The 26,850-nt window shown below is 44.7% G+C and overlaps 1 protein-coding gene across 1 annotated transcript in view; it reads right to left on the reverse strand.

Moving 5' to 3' along the window:
• Positions 1-26,850, reverse strand: part of NBAS (NBAS subunit of NRZ tethering complex) — a 540,465-nt gene that overhangs the window by 108,309 nt on the left and 405,306 nt on the right. Inside the window, exon 48 of the mRNA XM_083178566.1 lies at positions 6,181-6,376. Coding sequence (XP_083034692.1) covers positions 6,181-6,376 — 196 coding nt within the window. The remainder of the gene's footprint in view (positions 1-6,180; positions 6,377-26,850) is intronic.

Here is a 26,850-nt window from a genome sequence, read left to right on the forward strand (position 1 = left end):
CTGTCTTTGTGCAACTCTAATGTAGGGTACCACGACGAACCACTCAAGATGCACATTGTGAGCGGGTCGTCAGTGTTTCTTCAGACCCGCTCACGATGATGCGGGGGGGCACGACCAGCTCACGATGTGCACCGTGAGCGGGTCCGATCCAATGGCGACCCGCACCTGGCAGTATGGTCGTTATTCAGATCCTACCTGCAGCAGGTAGGATCTGAATAACGACCGACCCGCTGGACCGCGCATCGGATCGGTATCGGTCCACACCAGGACAGAAAAGGGCCCAATCACCACACAATCAACATCCAATTGGTCGGAATTGGATCTAGATTGAGGGGATCGGGCCCTAGTCGTCCTGGTGTGTACCAGCCATAAGGGTACCATTCAATGCGGCCGGTGAGGGGGTTAAATAGCGAGGATTGCAGAAAACCAGCGATCCTTGCTGTTTATGCCCGTTGCCAGCTGCTCGCCCTATTCAACGTTCTGGGGAAATCCTTGCCGGCACAGGACGGTGAGGATTCCCCGAAACAGCGAGACCCGCGGCTAATGCAGAAAACCCGCTAGATTTAGCCGCGAGTCTCGCTGCTTCTGGAGCCGCATACGCCAATTCCCCCTCGCTCAAAAACCGCTCAACTTGCGGTGAGCTGGATACTTAAGTACCGGAACAATTAAGTTCGCTCCGGTGCGGGGTAGGATGGCCATCGGCAATTGATGATTCAAAATAATCGATGGTTTATGGCCAATGTTGAATACTTTGCCATCAATGGTGGAGAACCAGATGGTTTGCCTCCATTGATGGCAGAGCAGAACCGATTGTTTTTTTTATTTATTTTCGAGGTGACGGGACACGGAGCATAGTTCTGGCCCGCGGGCCAGTCAGTCAAAGAAAATGGAAGACCAGCCATAGCTACAACTATCGATGGTCATCCATCACATTGTTTGTTACTATCGATGGCTAGTTTCAGTATCACCATCGATGGTGACTGCACCGATGACCATCCCTAGTGCGGGGATGGCTGCAGCGATCTCCACAATTGTTACACTGCCCAGTGCGCATGCATGTCCCAATGTTAGGGTCACCTTGCAGTGGTGACAGGTCGATGAGCTCAGATAGCTCTTTGCTACTTCAGATCTCCTTACCTTAGGAAGACGTGGCGCTCCAAGAAGCAGCACTGCTCAGCATTCGGTGTAGAGAACTGGACCTTTGGTAAATTTGCACCATCTGGTGTTGTAGACCTCAATGGGCATAAGGAATACAATGAGAGAAAAAAAATTGTGCTTTCTGTTGGAAAGGATGGACCCGTCAGATAAACGTTTATGTGCCTATACCCTTTTTTAGATGTGTATTTACTTTGGTCATTAATTTGTCTTTATTAGGAGTTGTAGAAATATCCTTGCAGATGTAGGATGAAAACTTCCTGAATTCTATATACTGTAGTGCTCCAATTTAGGTGCGATGCACATAGCAGATCACGGTCTCCTTCCTCAGAAAAGTACAGTACTTGCCAGAGAAAGCAAAAACAATACGTAATAATTGGCCAAATGCACTAAGCCTGGCTAAAGCTTATTTTTGAAGTAAAATAGCAATATGCTTACTTAGAACTAAGGATCAAAAAGGGCAGCTTAAACGGGCCAGGTGGTTCTTATCTGCCGACCACTTCTATGATTCTATCGTATACTCAGTGTACACACTGTATTTAACAACCTCACCTCTCTGGAAAGCAATAAATATGTCAGCATCCAAACACCAGTTAGTGACTGAAAAGCTGATTGAAGTTATTATGAGGAAAATTTTAATCCACGTACACAAGAACACTATTGAGAAACGGATCAGATTAGCGCCAAAGTGGATCTTCTGCTGTTCTTCTTTGTGCCGAAGCGCAGTAAAAACATAAGATTGCACAACTTCATATATGAACCCTAACCAAACATGAAATGTATATTAGCAATGTTCCAGCAACTGCTGATAAACGCAGCTACGAATTTAAGGTCACGTAATCTTGAATTCAGAATGTAAAGCTTCATTTTATAAAAAATATTAATGTAATTTTTTTAAAGAAAATGCCAGTATTTTGACCCATATTTTTCATGCACCAGTTAACTAGAAAATTACAGAACCTGAAGTGTCCTGATAAAATGTATCAAGGGGATTAGAACAACACAGACACCCCCCCAACCTTCCGACAGCTGTACGACTTGTGAATGTAAAATAAGAGACTTTTTGTGCCGCAGAAAAACAAGGACCTCTGAGTTGTTAATTCTGTTAACTAATCATTAGAAAATTGGAGGTTGCTGGGTTCGGGCTGCTGGATCTGTGGCTTTCCACACGCAGCACATTTTTAATTTTGCACAAGCTGGACGACTTCCCGGCAGCACATTGATTTGTGGACAACTTCTTAAAACACCCGCAGTGTAATTAAATATTAAGACCTACTTTGATTTATGCGCTAAGAGGATTACTTGACAAACTAGGAGTAGCTTTCACACATCATCTTGATAAAATGAACTTTCCAACATTATTAAGACCATCTTCCGTGAGAAATGATTAATATACCAACACACGCTCTCTGCGTCCCTATAGCGGGAGGCGTTGGTTTGGGACAGGTGACTGTGAAATCTCCACGGTGCACGTTTCACAGTTGGAATTCAAGAGGTGTTCTCAAATCCCAGTGGCTGGTAACCATGTTTGGGGTTTCAGAAGGGAAGCTGTTGTCCACAGCAACCTATAAGATTCTACTTAACAGTCATCCAGCACCTTCTAGAACAGGGGTGGCCAAACTGGTCCTGAAGATCTACCACTCTATCACATTTTCCAGGCCACCTGTGGATCTGTAGAATGTGTCAGTTAGGAATGAGCGACGCTGGCATTTTTAAAGGACACTTTGAGGACCTCTCACAGCAGCATTGTCGTTCAAAGGCTTTAATATAAAGGTTTGTTTGGCAATTTTCACACCTATTTTGGCAAATTCCCTTGGCACTGAAAGGGTTAATAACCCTTGAAAAGTAATAAAGTCAAGGGTGATAGAGTGCCACACTCAAATGTCTCTCATCGTGTATAGAGAATTCAGATTAACAAAAGAATATTGCCTGAAGTTTTTTCTTTATTTTTTTTTTTTGTGGCACCACAAGGGTACCGCAGCGGCTAACGGAATATATAAACAAATGAACAAGACAAAGAAAAATACTAACTTCCAGTACAAGACAATGTGGGGCAGTTACACAGTAGGGGGGCTAATCCCGGGATTTCGAGATTAGACTGTGCATGCCAGGCAGCGTCTAAGCACTAGCTGCTCCTGTCCTTAGCTGTGCGGATCTGCAGTGGTGACTCTGCGCAGCCGGCCAGCCGCACCTCCGCTGTCAGCCTCACGACTCCCAGCCCCACCGACGCATCCCCTGCCGCTCCACGCTTCCAACCGCACCACCATGTGAGTAAATGTGCATTTTTCAAGGGGATTGGAAAAAATGCCTCAGGACTGGAATCCATAGAACATTGTATATAAACACTGGTGAATCGGGGGAAATAATTATTTTATAGTGGTAGAGTTTCTGCTCCTGCGAGCTTACATTCTGAAGGGGAGGGGCAGACAGACAGAGGTGACACAGATGGGGTAGACAGTGAGAGATGGGGTACTCAGTGAGTATGGAACAGAGAGTTAGGATGGTTAGAATGAAAGATGGCTGGTTGCGATGAAGAAGTGGGTCAAAAGGACAAAAAGAGGCGTTCGTTATTACACTTGGATAATCCTTAAGGTTCCAACCTTACTGCTCAGTGCCTGACAGCTGTATATTTACAAAATGAAAGTATTCCTTTCTCTGAGTCTGTGCCTTTCTGGATTAAATCGTTTCATTGGTGGTAAACGTAAATAGACAAATATGTAAGTATAGTTTATCTAATAATATGGAACGGTAAATATGTTCTCAGGACCCAAGAGTTTAAATACCAAGAGCAGAAAAACGTCAAAGCAACAAACCAAACCGTCGACAAAACGGTTATTTAGATCAATCTTTGTTTCTCTGAGGCGAAATACTGCAATGACAGCGACACAAAAGTTTCACAGAAATGGTTCTTACTCTTGTGCGAAAATCTGGTAATTTAACAGAATGCAACCTACAATTTAGGTGAAGGCTGAAAATGTCCCTTCCAGTCTTTAATTACAGAACTAGTACAAATACACAGAGCTACTCTTGGCTCCTTAATAAGCAAGATTACAGAAAGAAAAGTCAGGCCCATTAACTACTCAGAACATGCCCTACAAAGTACGGAGTTAAGAGCTAGTTCTATTGAGAGCAACTCATTGCATACAGTACTTTAATAATAATAGATATTTTATGTTCCACAGTACAAAAAGAATAAATGGTCAAGAACTGAACAGTATATGCATAACTTCATATTCTGCATCTGTACGGTGTAATCTGTAATCTATTACCAAAATTCCACGATGTGTGTTGACAAGACTAGGATGGGCGGATTCTGCAAGAGTAGCCTAATTCCCCAGGAGCCATTGATTGTCGCTTTAAAACATTTTCTCTCCCAAAACCTCTTACTTTTTGATTTTCACACACATTTGGCCCCTTACATACATTATACCCCATCGCCCTCTCAGACTGACAGACAAGCAACACTCCAGTCTTGCCTTTAAAAGGGCACTCCGCTCACCTGCTCCGATGTGCTCCTTTTTGTTGTTGCTCGTGATGCGTTTGCATTGTGGGCTATAAGTCACGGCGTAGTGTTCTGTAGTGGGAGCTCCTTATGCTCCCGCTACAAGCACTAGCGAGGGGGGGGGGACACTAGATGTAATGATAGCAAATGCTAGTCCTGCCTGTTAGTAGAGGGAGTCGGCACAGGGACATAAGCGAGGGTAGCGGAAGCTTGTGCTCCCGCTGCCCGCTACTGGAGCCAGGTGAAGCTTATGCTTGTTCCCACGATTATTATCAGCCAATAGGGAAGGCTGTGCTGCGGGAGGCTAGCGGAACATAGATGCTCTTCCATGGGTAGTGATAGGATGGCTTCCCAAACATATTTTTTTTGTATCAAAAGAATTTGCATCAAGTACCAGATTACAGTATTGGGCCATGTGACATGATTTTATAAACGTTGTACGGCAAGTGGACACATCTGTATGTACTCTCTGTATATATTAAAAGCTTCCTCAAACCAGGCAATTTTATATATATATGGACAGGATAACCCTTTCCCTGCGCTATAGTTATGGAGGCTGCACCTCTATAAGTCCCCCTTGTTAGTGGGGCAAAAGGAGATAGATACAAAAAAGGATATATTGAGTGTGCCTATACGTGTGCCACCACCAGCTAAGAGAGCACTTGTAAGTGACACTACTACAATTGGCTGGATAAATTTTTAATAAAAATCTTCTATTTAAAAGATCAATCATGCAAAATCTTTTTGCAGCATAATTAGGTCCAGTGGTTCAGATATTATAGTTTCAAATAATGATCATCAGAAAAACTGACGCGTTTCGTCATCTAGATTTCATCAGGGGTGAAAATCGGTAGTGTTGTAGTGTCACTTACAAGTGCTCACTTAGCTGGTGGTGGCACACTTATAGGCGCACTCTAAATATCCATATAGATATATAGATATATCTATATAGATATATATATATATATATATATATTTATTTGTCTGGTTTTAGGAAGCTGGTTCCATACTTCTATGACATTTTGGAAATGTGTTACCTGTAAGAGCAGAACCCCTGCTCCTGTATAGAACAGAGTTTGCGACGCCATGTGAGATTACTGTGCGCTATTATCTGCATTGCCGACACACTGCGTAGATGGCGATCCTGTGAGCTTAACTAATATTCACGAGGATGCAGCTGATGAACTGACTCGGGAATTAAGTCATGGGGAACAAAAGTTCCTCTGGTTTCTCAGCATACGTATAATTACATTTCTGCGTGTTGGTTTCGCTTCATCAGCTAATTCTATTATGTTTGTAATACAATTGGAGTCACTTATTAATATGAATGCAGAGGAAAACTGTGGTATTGGCCGAATCAACCAATCAGATTCCGAGCACTTGAATATTACCGGCAATGTTTTGGAAATTAACTTTGATATGAAAGGTTGTGCAGGCGTTATGGCTTATTTAAATAGCTGGTAGCTGGATCTAATACAGAAATGTAATCACAAATGAAATAGTAACTGAAAAACAGTTATCACCTTTTTGTCGGGCCAGGATGCCTTCAGAACAGTCTGCGTCCTGAAAAACACAAGCAGCTTGTTGTCCTCGTCGCTCAGGTTAAAGGCCTGCTCCATTATCTGCAGCACGTCGATTCTGGGCCTCACCGGCAGCAAGTCATTACCACAGAACGGCCGCAGCCACTCAAGAAGGTCATCGGGGGAGACCAGCATCTCTCTGTAATGGAAAGAGACAACCATGAGGTGCGGAGTAACAATATACATTGTCCTAAGGTGTAACAAGGAATTCCTTGGGTCGGCCTTACGTAATTATTATTATTTATTTATTTATATGACACCATAAGGGTTCTGCAGCTCCTAAGTACAGATGGAGCACCTCTCAGCCAGCACTGGGAATCGCCAGATTCCCTTACCTGGCGATCGCTGGCGGAGAGGCGATGTATCTGACGGGGACGCACGAACATCTCACATGCACGCGCGTCCCCGTCGGCACGGCGGTTGGGAGTTCTTTCCCTGCCCGTCTCAGGTTCAGGGAGATGGCAGGGTAAGGGGGGGGGGGGGGCTGGAGGCATCCGGGGAGCTGCAGCGGGCGGCGGAGGGCTCCGTCAGAACGTGGCACGCAAGCATCATTGTAAGGAATACGGGGCAGATGATGGAATAAGTAAGGAAAAGCACATGAGGGGGGAGGGCCCTGCTCGTGAGAGCTTACATTCTAAAGGGAAGGGGCAGACTGACAGCAGTGACATGGATGGGGTGAATGTAATTATGGAACAGAGGGTTAGGAAGTGTGGCTGGGCTTCTCCCCACAGCACTGTGTGAGGGATCCATCATGTGTTAGTGTATTTGGGATTATTAAGAATGCGGTAGCTGGCGAATGCTGGCGATGTGGGGCGGCGGATGTTAATGCATCCCCCAAGGAGAGCGTTCTAGCAGTAGGAAGCAGCGTGGGCAAAATCTGGGAGGCGAGAGTGCCAGGGAATAATCAGAAGGCGGGAGAGGCAGCATGCATTTGTGCTGCAAAGAGGGTGGGCAGGAGTGTGAAGGGAGATAGGGGGGCACTGACATCCGCCGCCCCGCATCACCACTTTCCGCATTCATTATAATCTTGCGATACAAGCTCTCCTTTGCGAAGTGGCTCGGGCATACTAAATGGGATTTTCCTACTGAGGAAAACATTAGAAACTTATAGAGGTCACCTAAAATAATATAACAGTGGTGGATTTTACCTATGGGCTTCAGGACTGCAGCCCCCTGGTATAAACCACCACCCAGCTCAGTGTCAGTGAAGCCAGATGCAGTCTGTGAGACCGCACGCGTTTCACTGTGACTGGCAGTGAAGTCCTACCTGTCAGTAACAGACACCATTGGGAGGTGTTCCTTCCTTCTGGGACTGCCAGTTCAGGCTGGGCTACGCAGAGAGCTGTCTTCCTGTAGTAAGCCACTCCCTGCCTAATTGTGCAGCCCAATCTGACTACTATGGGCTGCAGTCGGTGCAGTCCATTGAAGCCGGTGGTTTGCGCATGTATAGTTGCAGCACGATGACTGCGCATGCCTCGTTCCCAGGGTATCCGGACTATTTGTCTACAACAAGATGATAGATAGCCATTAGGTCGACACCATTAGTTCAACAACTCAATAGGTCGACATGCTTTTAGGTCGACAGTGTCTAGGTCGACAGTCAAAAGGTCAACATGTTTTTTTTCACTGTTTTTTGACCCGACATTTACCGACAGGCGGTATTTCATGCCCTACCATCCACTAGGGTGTGGAGTTAGATTATAATAGTGTGCCGAGCGCAGCGAGGCACCGTGCCCGAAGCATCGCAAGCGAAGCGAGCGATGCGAGGGGCTGCGGTTCACTTCAAACTGTGTCCATGTCGACTGTGTCGACATTTGGGTAAAAAAAGTGAAAAAAAACCATGTCGACCTTTTGACTGTCGACCTAGACACTGTTGACCTAATGGCATGTCGACCTAATGGTATGTCGCCCTAAAAGCATGTCGACATAAAAGCATGAGTTGTCGAACTAATGGTGTCGACCTAATGGCTGTCTATCTTCTTGTCGTAGACAAATGGTCCCGCATCCCGTTCCCAGCACCTGCTGGATCCATTGCGTAAGTGCAGGGACCTGGGGCTGTCAGTTGTCAACTCTTTGGGCAGGGGAGGTAGCGTCAATCCCCCTTGCTAAATATAAGTAACCTCTGCTGATAACAAGTACAGTATACAATAGATGCATGAAGTGATGTACAGGAGAATGGAAATGACAGATCACTTGACATTGTATAAAGCATGTTATGCATTTGCTAACTCACTGTACTATCCTAGGTATCACCATTGACTCAATATGCCCCAGGAGGAATTGAGGCAAACACGGATGTTATTCAAATGGCATATTATCATAATTCGATTTTATCTTACAGGATGATACATTTACGTAGCCTACAGACAGAGCCACAGAAAGTAATATCCCTTTATTTAACACAATGTGACATATACGGAAATAAAAAGCACTCAAGCGATGATGGATCTTACAGTCATCATTAATTAATTGTGGCCTCACAGCTAATCCAGGTTATTCTCACACATTATATGGCCACAGTTCTGACCTTTACAAGGGATAAATGAAATCTGAATCTCTGCATCTGTAAACTGGTCCATGATTATTACCATAACAGGAAACCGATCCGCTAAACAGTAACTCAATTGTCACTGCATAATACATGCTGAGGAACCCTGTGGTCTCCGGACAATATGATTGTACTACATAGCTGCTGGAATGCGCTTAAATAACTTTTTAGTACAACATTAGATACGGCCAAAAAACAAATGACTTTCCAATTTGCAGTCAGAAGATCAGAAGCAGAGCCAGGGAGTCCCCAAACACAAAAGTTGGTGTGGGAGAACTGTATTTTTAAAGAAGACTCTTGTGGGGGGGTATACAATCTTGGATTCTGACTGTCGGAGCGTTCCAAATATCGGAATCCTGGCCTGATAGTTTCTCGACAGGCTGAATTCAATGTCCTACCTGTCGAGTGTCGAAAAGGGGGCGTGTTGGCAAAAATGTCAGTGGATTGTCGAGAAACGGCCATGAATTCGACAATCCACGGCCGTTTCTGACAAAACAGATCCGACTGGTTTTGAAATCGGATCTGTGTTGTCGAGATCCGCCTTCGATGCGGTTGGAAACGGCAGCATTGAATAGGCGGCAGGCACTATTTCCCCTGTTAGAAGTAGCACCCGGGATTTGAACACCCCCATAATCCGTAGGTCTATTTGTGGATCAATCTGATAAAATTGAGAACATGCATGGCACAGGTGTGTTCCATCATCATTCCTCCCCCTAACTATAGGAGATCATTCAGTTTCGCCAGACTTAAGCTGGCCATACATCTACAGAATTATTGTCCGATCTGGCTGGTTGGAATAAAAACCTGGTAATGGATGAGAGCAGATGACAGTTGACCATTTGCTTCGAAATGCTGGAAAACTGACAACAACTGTAATTTAGAAATTACCAGGTTTTTGTTCCAACCAGCCAGATCTGACAATAAATCTGTATCTTATGCTTCCAATCTTGACAAACAGGTGTCAGTTCCCCTGCATAAGATATGCGGAGTCATGATAAATAGTAAAAAGACAGAAGAAAGTACTACAGTAAAGGTGTCCACACACTAGAAAGACCCGCGATCTTAAGATGTGCGCATAAATTAGCCTTGAAATCTTTTGTTCGTCCTGGACAAAAGTAATCAGGCAAGCACATATTTTTTACCAAAGATATCCCAAGAAATCGGCCAAAAAATCGTTCTAGTGTGTGGGCACCAAGGTGCTCACACACTAGAACAATATTTTTTTGTCGTTTGGATGATTTCCGACCGATTGGCTAAAAAATCATCCGCAAATTGACCGATATTGTTCGAATGATAAATCTTCTGATCTTGGCATGCTGCATGAAAGTTCAGAAGATTTAGCAAAAGATCCATAGGAACGCACACGGGATCTTAAGAGAAATCTTTGGTAAAGATGTGCGCTTGCCTGAAATCTTTTGTCCAGGACAGACCAAGCTAATTTATGCGCACATTTTTAGATTGCAGATCCTTCTAGTGTGTGGGCAGCATATTTGTAATAGTGGATATATTTACCTTCACCCAACTAACATATCAGTCTGAAGGCCTCTTCCTAAAACCTTGCAGTCAAAGAAAATTTGGGTTCTGCAGATTAGGCAGATTTAAAGGGACTTTACATTAGCAGAGTAACCAGGGTAATTCCCAGTTTTCCTGAAGGCCAGGGTATCAGAGGAAATCCAGCATGTTGGAGATGCTTTTTTCGAGGATTATCTTCAAAAAAATTATCGGGAATAGCAGGTTGGGATTTCTTACATATTGGAATTTGCCAATTACAGACCGAAAGCCAGTCGTCGCATGGGTTTGATATCAAGATAGTGGAAGTGAGTGGTTTAACTCAAGCAGCAGCAATTTATCAGGGGTGTCAAGCCCTTAAAAAGAAATGCAAAACAAAAAGAGAAGGTGGTATGCTGCGCTGAACAGTTAAAATAAATATATTATCAGCCACAAGCTCATATTTTTAGTTGTACAGTTCATTATACATTGTGAAAATGGACAATGACAACAATCATAAAACGGTCATGATCATACTATAGACCAGTGGTCTCCAACCTGTAGCTCGCAAGCTACCAGTAGCTCACAGTTATAATTTGGGTAGCTCGGCTGTCAGCTGGGATTAAGTGCCTGAAATCAGGACCTGAATCCGAGGGCCACCACAAGGCAGAAAGAGAGAACCCAGAAGCCACCGGCAGCTGCAGAGGGATCCAGTGTCATTGTCCCATAGCAGACTGGTGGGAAGTGGGAAGGTAGTTTGGAGTCACTGCGAGATGAAGAGTTGGAAGTTGCCCAGACAGGTACGGGGACCACATGAGAAATTTGCAGATTTTTCTAAAAACATTTTCAGTAGCTCTTTAAGCGGTTTCATTTTTCTCGATAAGCTCATACCCCAAATAAGGTTGTCGACCAATGCTATGGACATTGTGCATATCGCCACGGTAACCAAACATTTATCAACTGTTACGAGTCAATACAACATCGTTTTAACCCTAAACCTAACCGCAGCCCTACCCTAACCCTGTTATATTGACTTTACGATGGTCAAAATTCACGGTGTAAACATAACGGCCTTAACGCCATCACAGACGTGTTCTCATACATTGTTGCTTAAGCGGCGGCAAACAGCTCTTCTCTGCGCACCAGGTCACAAGAAACACAGAAGAACTGTGTCTTTATCTAAAAATGTGAATCTTATTTGCAAAAAAAAAACGGAAGCAGCAAAAGTATTTTACTAGACTAGGTTCGTCCCAGTTGCCCGAAGGCAAGATAAATATTGGTTTCCCCCCCTACACACACACACACACGTCAACTACAGAAGCAATATCGACAGCTTTCAATTGTTTCAATCTTGCAGGGGAGGAGAGGTGCCCCTTGGGAGCAGGAGCCCGGCAGCAGATGACTCCATTGCCTCCCAGACTTAGGCCTCTGCTAGACTGCACTGCTCAATCTGATGTGCAACATATCTGTGCGACTGAGTCTGAATCTGTGTGGGAATTGATATGATGCACCGACGACGGCTTTCTCTTACACCAAGTTCCCTTGGGCATCATCTGTGATTTTGTACAAGTCGCAGCCCAGCGTCTCTATCACTGAGTGGTGTTTCTCTGCATCTCCGCTACCAATATTACCTTTTACCAGTGGTCACAGCCACTAACCTCCATTTATTAAACTGTCATATCCAGCAATAGTGTACAGTACTGCATATTGTAGTAGGTCGCTCCTACAGTTCCAGTGAGGACTCCGAGACCATTGCGACACTCATCAGTGACTTCTAACATCTCTCCTATTTCCAGCATAATAGTCCATAAATTACATATTAAATCTGAGGTAAGCTGTTTTGCCATTTGAGACCAAAATATGAACAGCTTTCACTGTATCTTTTTTTTTTTTTTTTAAGTAATCCCTGTACCATCACCTCGAAATGAGAATGAATCATTAACGTTCTCCGGTGGGAATCAAGCCCACAGCTATAATTTCTGTGATGACAGCAAGATGACAACGTTTAACACTTGAAAAACATAGCTGGTTGGGGAACCAAACCACCATCTGGTTGTGAGTGAGAAGCAGCACGGAGTGTGATATAATATACCGTTACAGTAAACACAATATGCTCACCGACCAGCAAAGGAAAATACAACAGGGACTTGGTATCAAGTATATGTTATTGTGAGTGTAGCTCCAGGAAAACGGATTGTCTTGGGTTTGCTTGAAGTCGCTTAAAACACGGTATATATAGATGATGTATCTAAATGGTTACGGACTTGATAAAAAAAAACTATGGGGGGGAGATTTAGCAAAGATTGGAGAGAGATAGCGGATTGGTTGCTATTTTATCGGTCAAGCTTTGATACCCCCCCCCCCCCCTATTGCCACATATGATAACTACCCATATGAATCTCTACTTGAACGGGGTTAGTACAGAACAATGGCATTTTATAAGTAATAAAAATACCTACTCAGAAATATAATTCAACAATGGTGTTAAATTCAAATTTGGTGAAACAAAGGGAAACTACAGTAGGTTCTGATTGAGATGAAGGCTAGAGACAACCTTTGGTTGGAAAGTTGGTCTAGTACGTAGGTCCACTCTATCTTGGTGAATTACCAAGTATGAAGAACGACAGATCTGAAGTCTACAGATTCTAAAAGGGAATTCAATCGTCATAGCTCCCAATCTGCCGTGTGAAGTAACGGGAGATCACAGGGAACGATATTCAATTGATGGTCGATATCAAGTTTATTATGGTCGGGTTTAGAAGCGCATAGCAGCTAAACCCAACCAAATGAATGAGCATGATGCAAAAAGTAGGATGGATATTATGAGGCTGAATGTGCAAAACAGAAATGTTTAATACAGACCATCTCAATCCACTGCCTAGTTCCTATTGTTAAAAAGATAACTGGCTAGACCAGGGCAGGGCAACACCGGCCCTCCAGATGTTAATGAACTACACATCCCAGGATGCTTTGCATTAGTTTTGCTATGTGGCCATGCTGAAACTGATGCAAGGCATGCTGGGATGTGTAGTTCATCAACATCTGGAGGGCCGGTGTTGCCCAGCCCTGGGCTAGACCATTTAAGTGCAGATCTACAATGTGTACTTTTTCTCTTTTCACACTATTATACAGTATTTTAAAATATGGCAGTTGGAAAGTGCGTCCAGGCTGTTGGGATGTAGAGGGGAGGAGCCACCACCATAAACACATCGGGAAGGTGCATGTTGCATTGCAGCAGAGTGTAAACTCCGTCAACGGTGCCCGCCACTCGCAGCCCATTCCAGAGCTGAACTTGCACATACTGTAAGACTGCAAATAAAATTCTGTAAGCCGGTGGTACCCTAAGTGTGGCATACAGCTGCACTTATCTGTACCTCCTTTGGTACCTCCCTTTGAGATTGTGTACCTGCTTCAGAAACTAATGACACATACAGTATGACCTAAACATTCACTACATCGAATCATGTACACAGTCATGAAGTGTAATAATATGTTGACATATTGTCCCTGATTCTTCTAAAGGATGAAGCAGCCACTGTGTCGTCTCTGGATCTGGGTAAGGGCTTCCCTGGTAAGTTATCCCTAACAATAACTTTAATGCCTAACCCCACCAACTACTGCCGCCAGCAGCATAGCACAGAGCCAACGTAACAAATAGTGGTAAGTTATGATGGTTTAATGTATTCCTGTGAAGAGGTGGGTAGGCGCCAAGTGCACGGCTTTGGCCAGGGCCTACAATGCACCCTAATGTTGACATGCTGAGAATGTTGACACATTGATTGCCGACATTACTGTTAACGGGTTCCAGATGGCTGACCGAAAATGTCTATTTAGAAAGTCAATAGGTGTTGGTATGGTGCTCTCTGCACCTGTCCCCATGGCAACCCCAGCAGCAGCTACAGCCTGCAGGCTGTTTGTCCCCTCTAGGCCACTGTTATCAGTGGTAGGTGGCCCCAGCCTCCACGCTGGCTGTCACATCTTAGAGTGACAGCGCATTTAGCCCATCAGCAGGCAGCGTGCCTTTTCTGTCCAGTCAGCATGCTGTGAGGGAGGACAGCGCAGCGCTTCGTTACCTCAGTGTGAAAAGAGTGTGCAGCCCCACTGTGAGGAGACAGTGCACCAGTAAAAGGAGCCCCGCAGCGGAAGCGTCCTAAGTCCATATAGCTATATCCCGCCAGAGAGAGAGAGAGGGAGAATTCAGTCACCTCCGACAGCATCCACTGCAGCTACAAGGATACGATAAGTACCATATACCAGTATATACCTGCCTGTAATTACCTGCTACAGATGGGTCAGGTCCCATCTTGGCAGGGGATGTCGCTGGCATCGCCAGCCGCCATCCCCCGCCAGCGCCATGGCGATGGTTAGAGGGGACGCGCGTGCGTCCCCTTCCGACGGCGCTTCCATCCGTTCCCCCGGGTCCCCGCCGGCTTGCCGGCGGTAACCCGGGGTCCCCGACGCCTGCCCGCATCCCCCCCTAACCCTGTCTGTCTCCCTGAGGCGGAGACGGACAGGGTTTCCGTCGCGCTGGCGACGGAGACTGAGACGCGTGTGCGACGCACGCACGTCTCAGTGTATACGCTGGCGCGGCTGCAGGCGGGTCGCCAGCGCGGACGTTCTGGCGACCCGCCAGCCAGGATGGGACCTGACCCATCTGTACCTGCATGCTATATATGGCATACCTGAAAGTTAACCATTTCAATACTACTGTTAAATGTGTGTCATCTAACAACACCACAAGCACCGCCATATACAGTACTCTGCCAACAATAGGTTGACAACAAAAGTTAAGATGTCCATTAGTCAGACATGGACAAAAGTTAGACTTGCATTAGTTAGACATAGACAAAAGTTAGATTTGCATCAGTTAGACATTGACAAAAGTTAAACATGCATTACTTAGACATTGACAAAAGTTAGACATGCATTAGACATTGACAAAATTTAGACATGCCTTACTTAGACATTGACAAAAGCTAGACATGCATTAGTTAGACATTGATAAAAGTTAGATATGATATGCATTAGACAATGTCTAACTTTTGGTGTCACCCTAGTTAGTGTCTGACAAGACATTGTTTGTCAGCTATGTATACCACACTCCTGTTAACACTGCTCAGACATTAAGGCATGTCTAACTTTGGTCAATGTCTAAGGCATGTCTAACTTTTGTCAGATATTGACCAAAGTTAGACATGCATTAGTTAGACATTGACATGCATTAGTTAGACTTTGACAAAAGTTACACATTAACAAAAGTTAGACTTGCATTAGTTAGACATTGACCAAAGTCAGACATGCATTAGTTAGACATTGACAAAAGTTAGATATGATATGCATTAGTTAGACAATGTCTAACTTTTGGTGTCGCCCTAGTTAGTGTCTGACTAGACAATGTTTGTCAGCTATGTATACCACACTCCTGGTAACACTGCAGTTCCCAACTTTTAACTACATCCCGTATATACAGCAGGCAGTTTCCTGCGAGTACTACTAGGCCCAAACGATGCACAGAGTTCTGTGTGACTGATGCCAAAACTTAACAGAATAATAAAATTACTTCACAGAACACAAGATTGTACCTTCTTGGTGTTTAATATAGAAAATTATGTTTAAAATAAAACCAGAGGAAAAAAAAAAAAAGATCAGACGCAGTCACAGCAGCTTGCCGACCTAGGACAGTTCCTGATTGGTGATATAGTATTTAATGTAGTGTAAACTATTTTAGAAGATCTAATTCCCCGCAGGCATAAAGTATTTTTGTTTTAACTTTTGTTTTCTATTATTTTAATAAAGCTTTGATTATGAGAGAGAGAGACTGCACACCAAATCAATGGTGTCTGCTGATGTGAAGTGTTTACAAAGCGCTTGCTGCACAATCCAGTCTCACCATAGCGGATGTTGTTTGCCAGTCAAGCAATCTTTCAATACCCTAAAAGTACAAAATAATCTCCATTTTAATGAGGAACGCCACAAGACAGACAACAGATAAAGGTGAGCATGAAATGTCAACTACCTGTATGTAATTTAAACACTGACATTTCAGTCTCACCCATTTTTTAAACGTGGCGAGCGAGAAATCAAAGTGAAATATGGCTAAATCCAATTTTAATTATTTATCGGCTATTTAAGCAGATGTAAACAGATGTCTGCTGCTTTCTGAATTAAGGCGTACACGGCTCACAATGGAGGCTTCCATTTTTGTGTTTAACCTCATTTCAGGAAAATCCCCAGGACATCGCAGAGGAATAAAGTGCACATACCGCATGGAGGGGAATTGATGGGTAAAGGCCCCATACACTAATCTAAAGGTATTGCATGCAGCCTCGAATGTGTTACTTATGCACTGCCCGCCCTACATCATATGCGACCCCCAGCAAGTGGTACCGGTTCTGATAACTCTTAAGTGCTGCGCTTGTGCTCTCCGGATCTGTTTCAATGCGCACCGGACCGCGCATTGGAACAGAATCGTTGGTTAGGCACATACGATTTGGCCACTTTTACCTGTTTTCTCGGTTCAATCCATCGGAATCATGGGGGGAAAAGGGCTCATCAGGCTCCTTTGCCACCAGTGACATCTTTGGGAAGATGGCGCCACACACTGAAAGCAAAGACTTTGGGGGAGATTCTCTAAAACTCTCCGCCCCCCTTCGCCGCCCATCGCAATCCTAATTATCGCATATGTTCTAACATATGCAATAATTATAGCAAAGGACAGCTCTTGCGTTAAGAGCTGTCCTTTGCGGTGAGAGTCGCCGGGTCCCAGCAGGTCCCGGCGGCGCCCCCCTCCCTCCCACACCCATCGCTGCTAGTCTCCTCCTCCCTGCACCCGGAAGAGAATCAGTGCAGGGAGGAGGTCACAGGTCCGGGTAGCACAGCTCTGTGCTGCCCGGACACAGGTGAGGGGGCGATGTGGGGCGGGGGGGGTCCGTGCGGGGCGGCGGTAGGTTCGCATTAGAAGCCCATTGGCTTCTATGGGGCATCGCCAGATTTTTCTGGCGATGCCCCTGCCGCGGTAACCCGGCGGGGGATGCTTAAGTAGATTCTGATTGGTTGTCCATAGGGAATGCTTAAGTAGATTCTGATTGGTTGTCCATAGCAACATCACATGTAAGTCCACATCTTAGTAAATTTCCCAGAGTGCCTTAATGAAGGTTCTGTATACGTAACTGACCATACATCCATTACAATTAGTACTATTTTGCTGTATTCTATTATTTTATTGAACTAAACAAACTTTTTTAGTTGTTTTTTTTTATCAATTTGAGTGTAATTATTTTTTGAAAAAGATATCCAGCCTCCATAATACTTCTGAGCAAACATAGGTCATCCAGTTCCAATGGCAAACGCAGGATTTTTAGAGGGGTTTTTCAAATGTACCCCAAAATCTCCCACTTTGCAGCACATTGGAGTAAGTACGGGAGTCTGGGGAGTGGTAACAGGCCTGAAAATTGGTCTTTTTATACACTGGATACTGTATGAAATGATTGATAATATTTAACAGAACAGACGGTCTGTAGTACAGGCTGTTTCAAATATTTAAATAAGAGAAGTGGTCAGGAAAACCAGCACTGCAATCTCCCACTTCATGGTAAGGCTCCTGTCTCTTCCTCCTGGCAGCTGCTCTCTAGTCCATTGCAATGTTTGAGGGCCCAGATCCACAGATATAGTAAATGTGGTAGAAGAAGCTGCTACCACTGAAGGTACTTCCCAAGAGGAGGCAGGTTTTTGGGCAACCAGAACCACCCACCCCCACGTTTGCCTATGTGTCCTTCCAAAGATTCGCCTGGAGTAAGTTAACTGGAGCAGCCACAATAAATATGTTGCTTTACATCCAACTAGCTGCATCCTGACATTATCTACAAGTTCTGTATACAGATTTATTCTCCTACCGCGTTCAACAGCCCTGGAAAACACTGTGATGTCCCATTTCTTATGAAGAAAGAGTGGCGGTCACACACGGAATATATACATGCTGTATATCATTTTAAGCAGCAGAAGCTGCTTGTGCATCATATTGTTTTGCAAATAAGCATATTATCAAAAAACTTTTAAAAAAGAGGCCCTGCTACTTGTATTGAATAGAGGATAGATGTATATAGACGCATCTGTATGTTCATGTTTCCATGTGGCCACGGGTCTAGCTGGGTTGCACCAGTAGTAATTTCTGAAGGGAAATCAATATGACTACAATCCATCTGACAGGAAGCTCTCACAAGAATGGTCCTTCCATACCTTCTCTATTATCAGTGGCGTAACTATAGCCACGCAGCCCGCGCGGTGGTGGAGAGGCGCTGAGAAGGTGTGGGTGCCGGGGGGGGGGGGGGGGGGGCTGCGGGGCTATAGTTAGCCGCTGCCGTCTGCCGCCGGCGATTCTGTCTTGCGGGTCCCGGCTCCTGCTGTGTGAGCTCAGATGAACTTACTAGATGCCTGCAGCAGCTGATGTGTATCTAAATTATATTTAACAAATTTTTGGTTTATATATAATTATACAACCAGCGCCAGGATCGTGTGATTTGGTAGAGGCTTATTACCTCCTCCAAGCCACACACATTTTTTTCTATAAAAAAAGTGACATTCGGAAAATGGCTGCCCCCATACGAAAGACAGTTTTTGAGGATGCTAGAGGTCTGCAGTATGGGGGCAGCCATTTTCCGAATGTCACTTTTTTTTTTATAAGCAGGAGCTGGGAGAGCCGGGACCCACGGCAGGAGGTACCGGCCGCGGAGGGGGGGGGTTGTTGTTAACACTACTGGGGGGGTTTGCTAACCCTAAGGGGGGGGTGGACGCGTTGGCATTACTTTCAGCAGGGGGGGCGCATAATTAATAGTTACAACACTGTGTATTATAGCCCCATCTTCTTCATCATGATTATTTAAACCTTTCAGTGCCATTTGAATTTGTCATGGGAATTTGTCAAAACAGGTGTGCAAATTACCAAGCAAACATTTTTATTCATCATAATAACCTGTAATGTTACCTTATTAAGGAAATATAATCTTTTTCCACCCAACATATTTTATTTGAATTTATATAACAAATGTGAGCGACGCTGGCATTTTTAGTAGTTATTTTAATCATCTCTCACAGAGATGTTGGCACTTATAGGGTTAAATGTCAATATATTACAGAATTGTCCGGTATATCAGGGATATTGGAATTCTTAGAAGTGAACAAACAAGAAGGAAATACATGAAGCGCTGCCGGCATATTACTGTAGTCTCAGGCGGCAGATTATCCTGTCAGCAAGCTGGATTGCGGCAATGCAAGGACAATCTATTAAAAGTTCAAACCGCTGTGAGCGGATGCTTAATAACGTTGCAATTCCTCACTATGAAGGGAAATTGTATTATTCACATCAGACGGAGGGTAATTTGCCTGTGTTTTGGGTACGCTGGTCTACAAATCGTTCACTTATATGCTGCATAATTGATATCCTACAACAATGACATAAATAACGCACCAAAGGGCGTTCTACACCAAATTTCAGCCCCGTCGTCTGATAAATATGTAATAGATCCAAATACAAATGTCACATTATCATTTCAAGTTGTTTGCAGAAATCAACTGTTCATTGGGACTAATCAAATCTCATTTCAAGCAGAAGTGGCCAACCTGCCGAGGGAGACGAGAGATTTACACAGAGGACAAACATTCCCCCCTAAACCGGTAACTAGATCTGTACAGCGACTACAAGCCGTGCTCTGAGATGCTAATGAATACATTGCATATACAATATTGACGAGCTCGGATTTATAAACAGGATGCAATATTAAAATATATATTTACAAATAGAATGAAGAACATTGCAAAGAGATGCGGTGGGTATACAGTAATTGTGCTCGCTCTCCCCAAAGCCTGTGGAGCTGTGACTATTAGCCCTAGGCCAGAATCCAAATAAATACCATCTTATTTATCTTACCCCACATATGTCCTTTAGTGACTCATACACCAGGCTGTTGAAAAATAAAATAATATTTAAAAAAAAAAAAAAGTGTATTATATAGCAAACACATAGGGAGGTATTTAATCCCCCGCCACTATTTCCGACGGTGGAAATAGCAGCGGGCGCCTATTCAATGCTGTCTTTCCCAATGGCATTGAACAGGGATCTCGGCAGAAGGGGCCCGACTTTAGAAGTAGCCGGGCTCGTTTTGCAGAGAATGGATGCAAATTGTCGAGCTCCCGGCCGTAGCTTGATGATCCATCGTATCTCACGGCCTCGCCCCGTTTTTGGCATTCGGCAGGCGGGGCATTGATTCCCGCCTGCCGATTCTCCTTCGAGCCAGCTGGGAACGGGACAGGGTCGCAGCTGTCAGGCCAGCCCAACAGTCGTGACCCAGGATTGACTATCCCCCAAAGTATCTACTTTCAGGTGATGTAGTGAATTAAGAGTTGCCTAAAAGCTTGGATGATCACTAGAGGGGTATCCAGTTACCCCAGGTAAAACATAAGGAGCAAAAAAAAAAAGTTTTTTTTTAATTTTTCGCCAAAGTGTTTTTATATCAGGCTATTTGACTGGATTGCCCAATAAAAGACTCAAACACGTACCGGTTCAGTGAAACCGGTATGTTTTCACTCGGTAAAAAATGTCCCTTATGAACGCAACATGCGCCGGCTTATCGGGAATAATTAGCAAACAAGCCTATTACCCACAATCTCGGGTAATAGAATATCCCCCTAGGTATAAATTAGGAACACCGCCCACTAAGTGGTCTCCCTTTCACAGGTCCCTCTTTTATAATGGAAATATAGAAAAAACTGCACACCGGACCAAAAAACATCAGCCATGGGAAATCTTGTGGACTGGTACCGATAAAGCAGAGAGGCTTCTCTTGGAGATACTGTAACATTGATAACTGTATTATAAGGAACAGCTCCTTAATACATAGTTACCACCAACAATCATTAACAATCATTGTCCCTGCTACAAACCAAGCCAGTGCTTTCTGAGGCTTCTTCAGCCCTCAATTTCAGAAGGCAACACATGCCCGGAAGCATTTGCCAAGCAAAGATGGGGAGGAGCATATGCCTAATCTGGGATCAGCAAGGGGTGCAGTGCCACTTTAGCCAAAAAAGGCAGAATAATGGCAGGGGAGGGCAAGGTTCATTATTCCAATGGGAAATGGCTATTTGTTCATGACATTTAAACTCTACATTCAGTATTTAATCCCAGTGTATATTCAAAATACTAAACAATGGAATATTCTATGCAAAACAGCAGCTAGACAGTAGAATAAGGAGTCCACGTTGTGACCATTGGATGGTGGTAGAAAACAGAATGTTGGAGAAATAACAGTTCATGCGAAATACTAGTTCCAAAAACTCAGGGCCAGCCATATGTACTTCGCTTTAAAAACTCCTTAGGACCCCACACAGTACACTTACATGAGTATGGGAGCCAATGAGTTGAATGATAATGGATAGGTGGAAGAGTCTCCCAATGGAGCTGCTAGAGGTGAATATAATCGAGGAGTCTAAACACAAAGGGCCAGACGCACTTAGCTTCAAAAGTGATAAAATGATCTGAAAATGCGGGGTATACCGGAATCTGTATCAAATAGCAGCCTACATGACTTTGCAGTGAATGTGTTTAAGAAGCTAGTGCCAAGCCTCATCCGCAGATTTGCTAATTGATCGTATCCACAGAGTCCCTAAGGCCAAGTCGGCCCCAGATAATGCTCCCCGGGACGTCCTAATGAGGATGCACTACTTCCACATAAAAGAGTCTATTTTGAAAGCTGCCAGACCGTCTTCTGATACCTCATCTACCCTTGGAGAGCTCCAACTTTTTGGAGACTTGTCACCAGCTACGTTACTCAAAAGGCGCTCATTCCAACCCATCACGTTGGCTCTTCGAAAAGCAAACATCCCCTATCGCTGGGGTTTCCCAACAAACCTCTTACTTTCACGAGACGGTTCCACTGTAATTATTCACGATACTGAGGAAGGTGTCAAACTACTGGGTTCATGGGACATTGCATGCTCTGCCCCCGGGATCCCCCCTGGCCGGCGGCTCCAGCAGGACTGGTCTACGGCTGGGTGAGAGTTCTATGCGCAGGGCTCTGTGACATTGTTGTACCTGTTTGGCTCTTTATTACATATACCCATCTTATACCCATTTGCTAAAAGTATTACTTGATTATGCAGACATTAATGTAGTTACTCTCTGGTCATCCTAAACCCCTGGGTTCTTCAGTGTTCTGTTAATATTTCCCAGTAAAACACTGCTCAGGTCTGTTTATCCTCACTGTTTCTTAGTGAAGATAAAAATGCTATCCACAGCCGTCACAGATACGACGTGGTGGCGTCCATTACTCAGGGCTGTATTGCAATGTTATACCTGTTCGGCTCTTTACTACGTATACCCATTTTATACTTAATTGCTAAAACTGTTTTTGTTTTTTTTCATCAACCTTTGAGTTCTTAACTGAACAGTTAATATTTCCATTTAAAACAGGGTCCAGGTCTGATTGTCTGCAATGTTTCTTCCCAAAGTTAGCTTAGGAAAATGCTGTTTGCAACCGTTATATTTAAGGTGTAAAACTCCGCATATTGGTAGGAAATTGTCCACTACCCCCCGCTACTACACACACCACTTCATGGCGACTGGTCGTGGCTTCAAGAGAGGCCAGTTCCGTTCTGTCTTTTCCCTGCTTTTTTTTGTTATTGACTGTATGTATGTGCTTTGTTGTTGTTTTTTTTTCTTTTGTATACATGTCAGGTTTATATCCTTTATGTTTTATATTTCATATTTCATCTGTTAATCTTCAGATATGGTTAAAATAGTCTCTATAAATGATAAGGGGCTAAACTCACCGCATAAACGAAAGGTAGCATTAAATTACTTCCATAAACTGGTTGCAGTACATAAATGTGGTTGCAGTACAAGAGACCCACTTTCAATGCCAAAATCCCCCCCTTTTCACTAACTACAGATATCCCCATTGTTATACAGCTAACGGACCATCTAAGAAAGTTGGTGTAGCCATTTTATTTTCCCAACACTGCCCCTTTAACCTATCCACACAATATGCAGACCCGGAGGGCCGCTACTTGATCTTAGTCGGTCAACTGGATAATGTAGACACTACCATAGTGTCTTGCTATGCTCCAAATGCCAAACAAATCTCGTTCTGTCGGAAATTCTGTAATACCCTCCAGAAGCATATTAGAGGTGCCCTTTTAATCCTTGGTGACTTCAAAATGGTACTAGACCCTAAAACTGATAAATCTCATCACACTAGAGGCCCAACATCGGGTCACACTCAAAAATCTTCATCCCAGTTCCGCCAACTCCTCGCTGAATATGAACTATATGACGCCTGGAGAGCTAAGCACCCCACAACTAAAGACTATACATTTTACTCTCATGTCCATAGATCATATTCTAGGATTGATTTTGCTTTAGTTGATAGATGGACATTACCCTCCATCAGTAAAATTGATATATTACCAATTACTTGGTCCGACCACTCCCCGCTTTTGCTGATATGGGAAGTTAGTACACGCTCAGTCACCCCTAGCACTTGGAGGCTGAGTGCACAGCTTCTTGCTCGAACGGAGGCCCAGCAGGTCATTCAGGGGTCCCTAGATGTATTTCTCAAAACTAATCGCCCCGAAGATACATCTACTTTTACACACTGGTGCACACTAAAGGCTGTAATCAGGGGTTCTGCGATTCAGATTGCCTCTAGACTTAAAAGGGAATGGGGGCGGAGATTTGCGTCGGCAGAAAGGGAAGCAGCCAAACTTGAGGAGGCACACAAAATGGACCCTTCCAATGGGGGCCTTTATCGTCAGCTCCTCTCGGCTAGGGACAGGGTCAATGCCTTCTCCCTCACTGAAGTCCACCGCAATATACAGCGCCTTAAGCAAAAATACTATGTCCACAGTAATCGAGCTGGACGTCTCTTAGTGCGTAAACTACGCGGTTGTAGAGCACGGGAAAGAATACATCCTATACACACCCTTAAGGGAGCTACGGTATTTGACCCGGTTGGCATCGCTGACGCATTCGCTGAGTACTACTCTCAACTTTATAACTTGAAGAATGACCCAAATACTCCCCAACTGACCAAGGTTGATATAGATGGCTTCCTCAGAGACTTGTCCCTCCTGTCCATTGGCAAAGATACTTGTACAGCACTTAGTGCCCCGTGGACTTTGGGGGAAGTTGAGGCAGCTATAGACTCCCTCCCGTTTCATAAAGCCCCAGGGCCTGATGGATACCCCTCAAATTTATACAAGAAATTTAAAAACACTCTGGCCCCGGTCCTTATGGCGGTTTTTAATAAAGCCTCTTCTGACGCTTGCTTCCCAGGGGAAATGTTAGAGGCCCAAATAATAACTATCCTTTAGCCGGGCAAACCGCCCACTGCTGTCCAAAATGATCGGCCTATCGCTTTACTGAACACGGACATTAAACTTTTTGCTAAACTGATAGCGAACCGGCTCTCCCCTTTGTTGCCAGGTCTGATTAACCCAGACCAGGTGGGTTTTGTGATGGGTAGGCAGGCGTCGGACAATACCCGTAGAGTTATCAACATTATTGAATATTGTCAAGCCCAGAAACTGCCCCTATTGGCCTTGTCCCTCGACGCAGAGAAGGTTTTTGTCAGGCTTCATTGGGAATATATGCAGGCAACCCTGCGTCGATTTGGGATTTGAAGACAGAATTCTTGACTCTATTTTAGCCCTATATTCTTCACCTTCCGCTAAAGTTTTTGCCAATGGGTGTAACTCATCCAAATTTAATATATCAAACGGCACCCGCCAAGGCTGTCCACTATCCACTTTGATTTTTGCTCTGGCTATTGAGCCTCTGGCTGAGCGAATTAGATCTGTGAGCGCGATTGCCGGTCCAGTAATAGGGAAATGCATATTTGCAGATGACATCCTGTTGTGCCTCCTAGAGCCAGAAACCTCTCTACCCCAGGTGCACTCAGTTCTCGACCTGTACTCCAGAATATCTTATTATAAATTAAACACTACTAAGACTGAGGCTCTCCCATTTGACATCCCAGATACCACACTTAGGGGGCAGATGTATCATAGCAGCGCTTATCGCGCCGCTATGATACTTCCTGCTTCGCCTCAATAGCGAGGCGAAGCAGGAAGGGACATCGACAAGATGTATTAACATCTTGTCTGCCGAAGCGGGGGAGCGTTAACTCCCCCCTCCGGCGATGTCCCTTTCTGGAGATAGCGCATCAGTTAATACTGATGCGCTATCTCCTGTCCCCCGGCCGGCCGCACTGGGCATGCGCGGGATCTCGCTGTTCACGCGAGATCCCCAGCGCAGCCCAGACCTAACAGCAGGGACAGCGCTGTCCCTGCTGTTTAGATAGGGCTTCGCCAGCCTGATGCTGGCGAAGCCAAACCCGGCTTCGTGCGGAACGGTCAGCGATGCTGACCGTTCATACATTCGGCCTGCTATCATTTTGATAGCAGCGCCGATATGGACAGGGGCGCATAGCGCCTCTGTCCTGTACCGCACGCTGGCTGCTTCATACATGGGGGAGAAGCGGTATCAGCGCACATAACGTGCGCTAATACCCCTTCTCCCCCATAACGAACGTTCATACATCTGCCCCTTAAACGGCTAACAAACGCTTATAAATATGCCTGGCAATCCAGATCACTGACATATCTTGGTGTTAATCTCTCTAAAGATACAGACTTACTCGCTTGTAACTATGAACCCCTCTATAGAGCATTTGAGCAGCTTACTAAAGAATGGATGATGCAGGAGGTATATTGGGTGGGGCGCATAGCCGCGGTTAAGATGATGCTACTGCCCAAATTGATGTATCCGTTTCGAACTATCCCACGACCCCTTCCTAAGGCTATCTATAACAAATTGAATAGGCTTATATCCAGTTATGTTTGGAGGGGTGCAAAACCCAAAATAGCAAAATCAACCCTAATTACCGCTAAAACTGTGGGAGGGGTTGCATACCCCGACCTGGAGAAATACCACATGGCATGCATATTTGCTCAGGCCAGGGATTGGTTTCAGAAAGACAACCCTAAACCTTGGGTACTTATGGAACAAGCTTATACACTCCCCCTAACTCTGCCAGATGTGCTGTGGCTGCCACATGTAGAGGTTCCCTCTGGGATTAGTCGGTGTAAAGCTATTCAGACGACTATTTCATTTTGGCACAATATGGTCCTATCTAATGAAACAACTACCCTACCCTCTCCCCAACTATCACTACAAGCTATAGCTCAGCTGATTCCAAATCTAAATATCAATACATGGTCTAAATTAGGCATCTCAACCCTCCAAGATATTCTCTCTAACGGTGATCTAGTCCCCTTCTCCCACCTCCAAACACAATTTTGGGTACTTGTTTCCTAGCACGGCCACAACGATCATAATCGCGGTCATCGGGGGTAAAATCGGGGCCATCGTGGGCATCGCATGCGCAAAAAAATCGGGTGCGATGGGCCAGAGTGTGGCGAGCGCAGCGAGCCACCGAGCCCGAAGCGTGGCGAGCGCAGTGAGCCCCGCGAGGGGACGCGGATACCTGTGAAGGCCGCGAAGGGACGCGTTTACCTGTGAAGGTATC

This window comes from Crinia signifera, chromosome 3 (assembly GCF_055691185.1).
Source record: "Crinia signifera chromosome 3, ASM5569118v1, whole genome shotgun sequence".
Taxonomy (NCBI): Eukaryota; Metazoa; Chordata; class Amphibia; order Anura; family Myobatrachidae; genus Crinia; species Crinia signifera.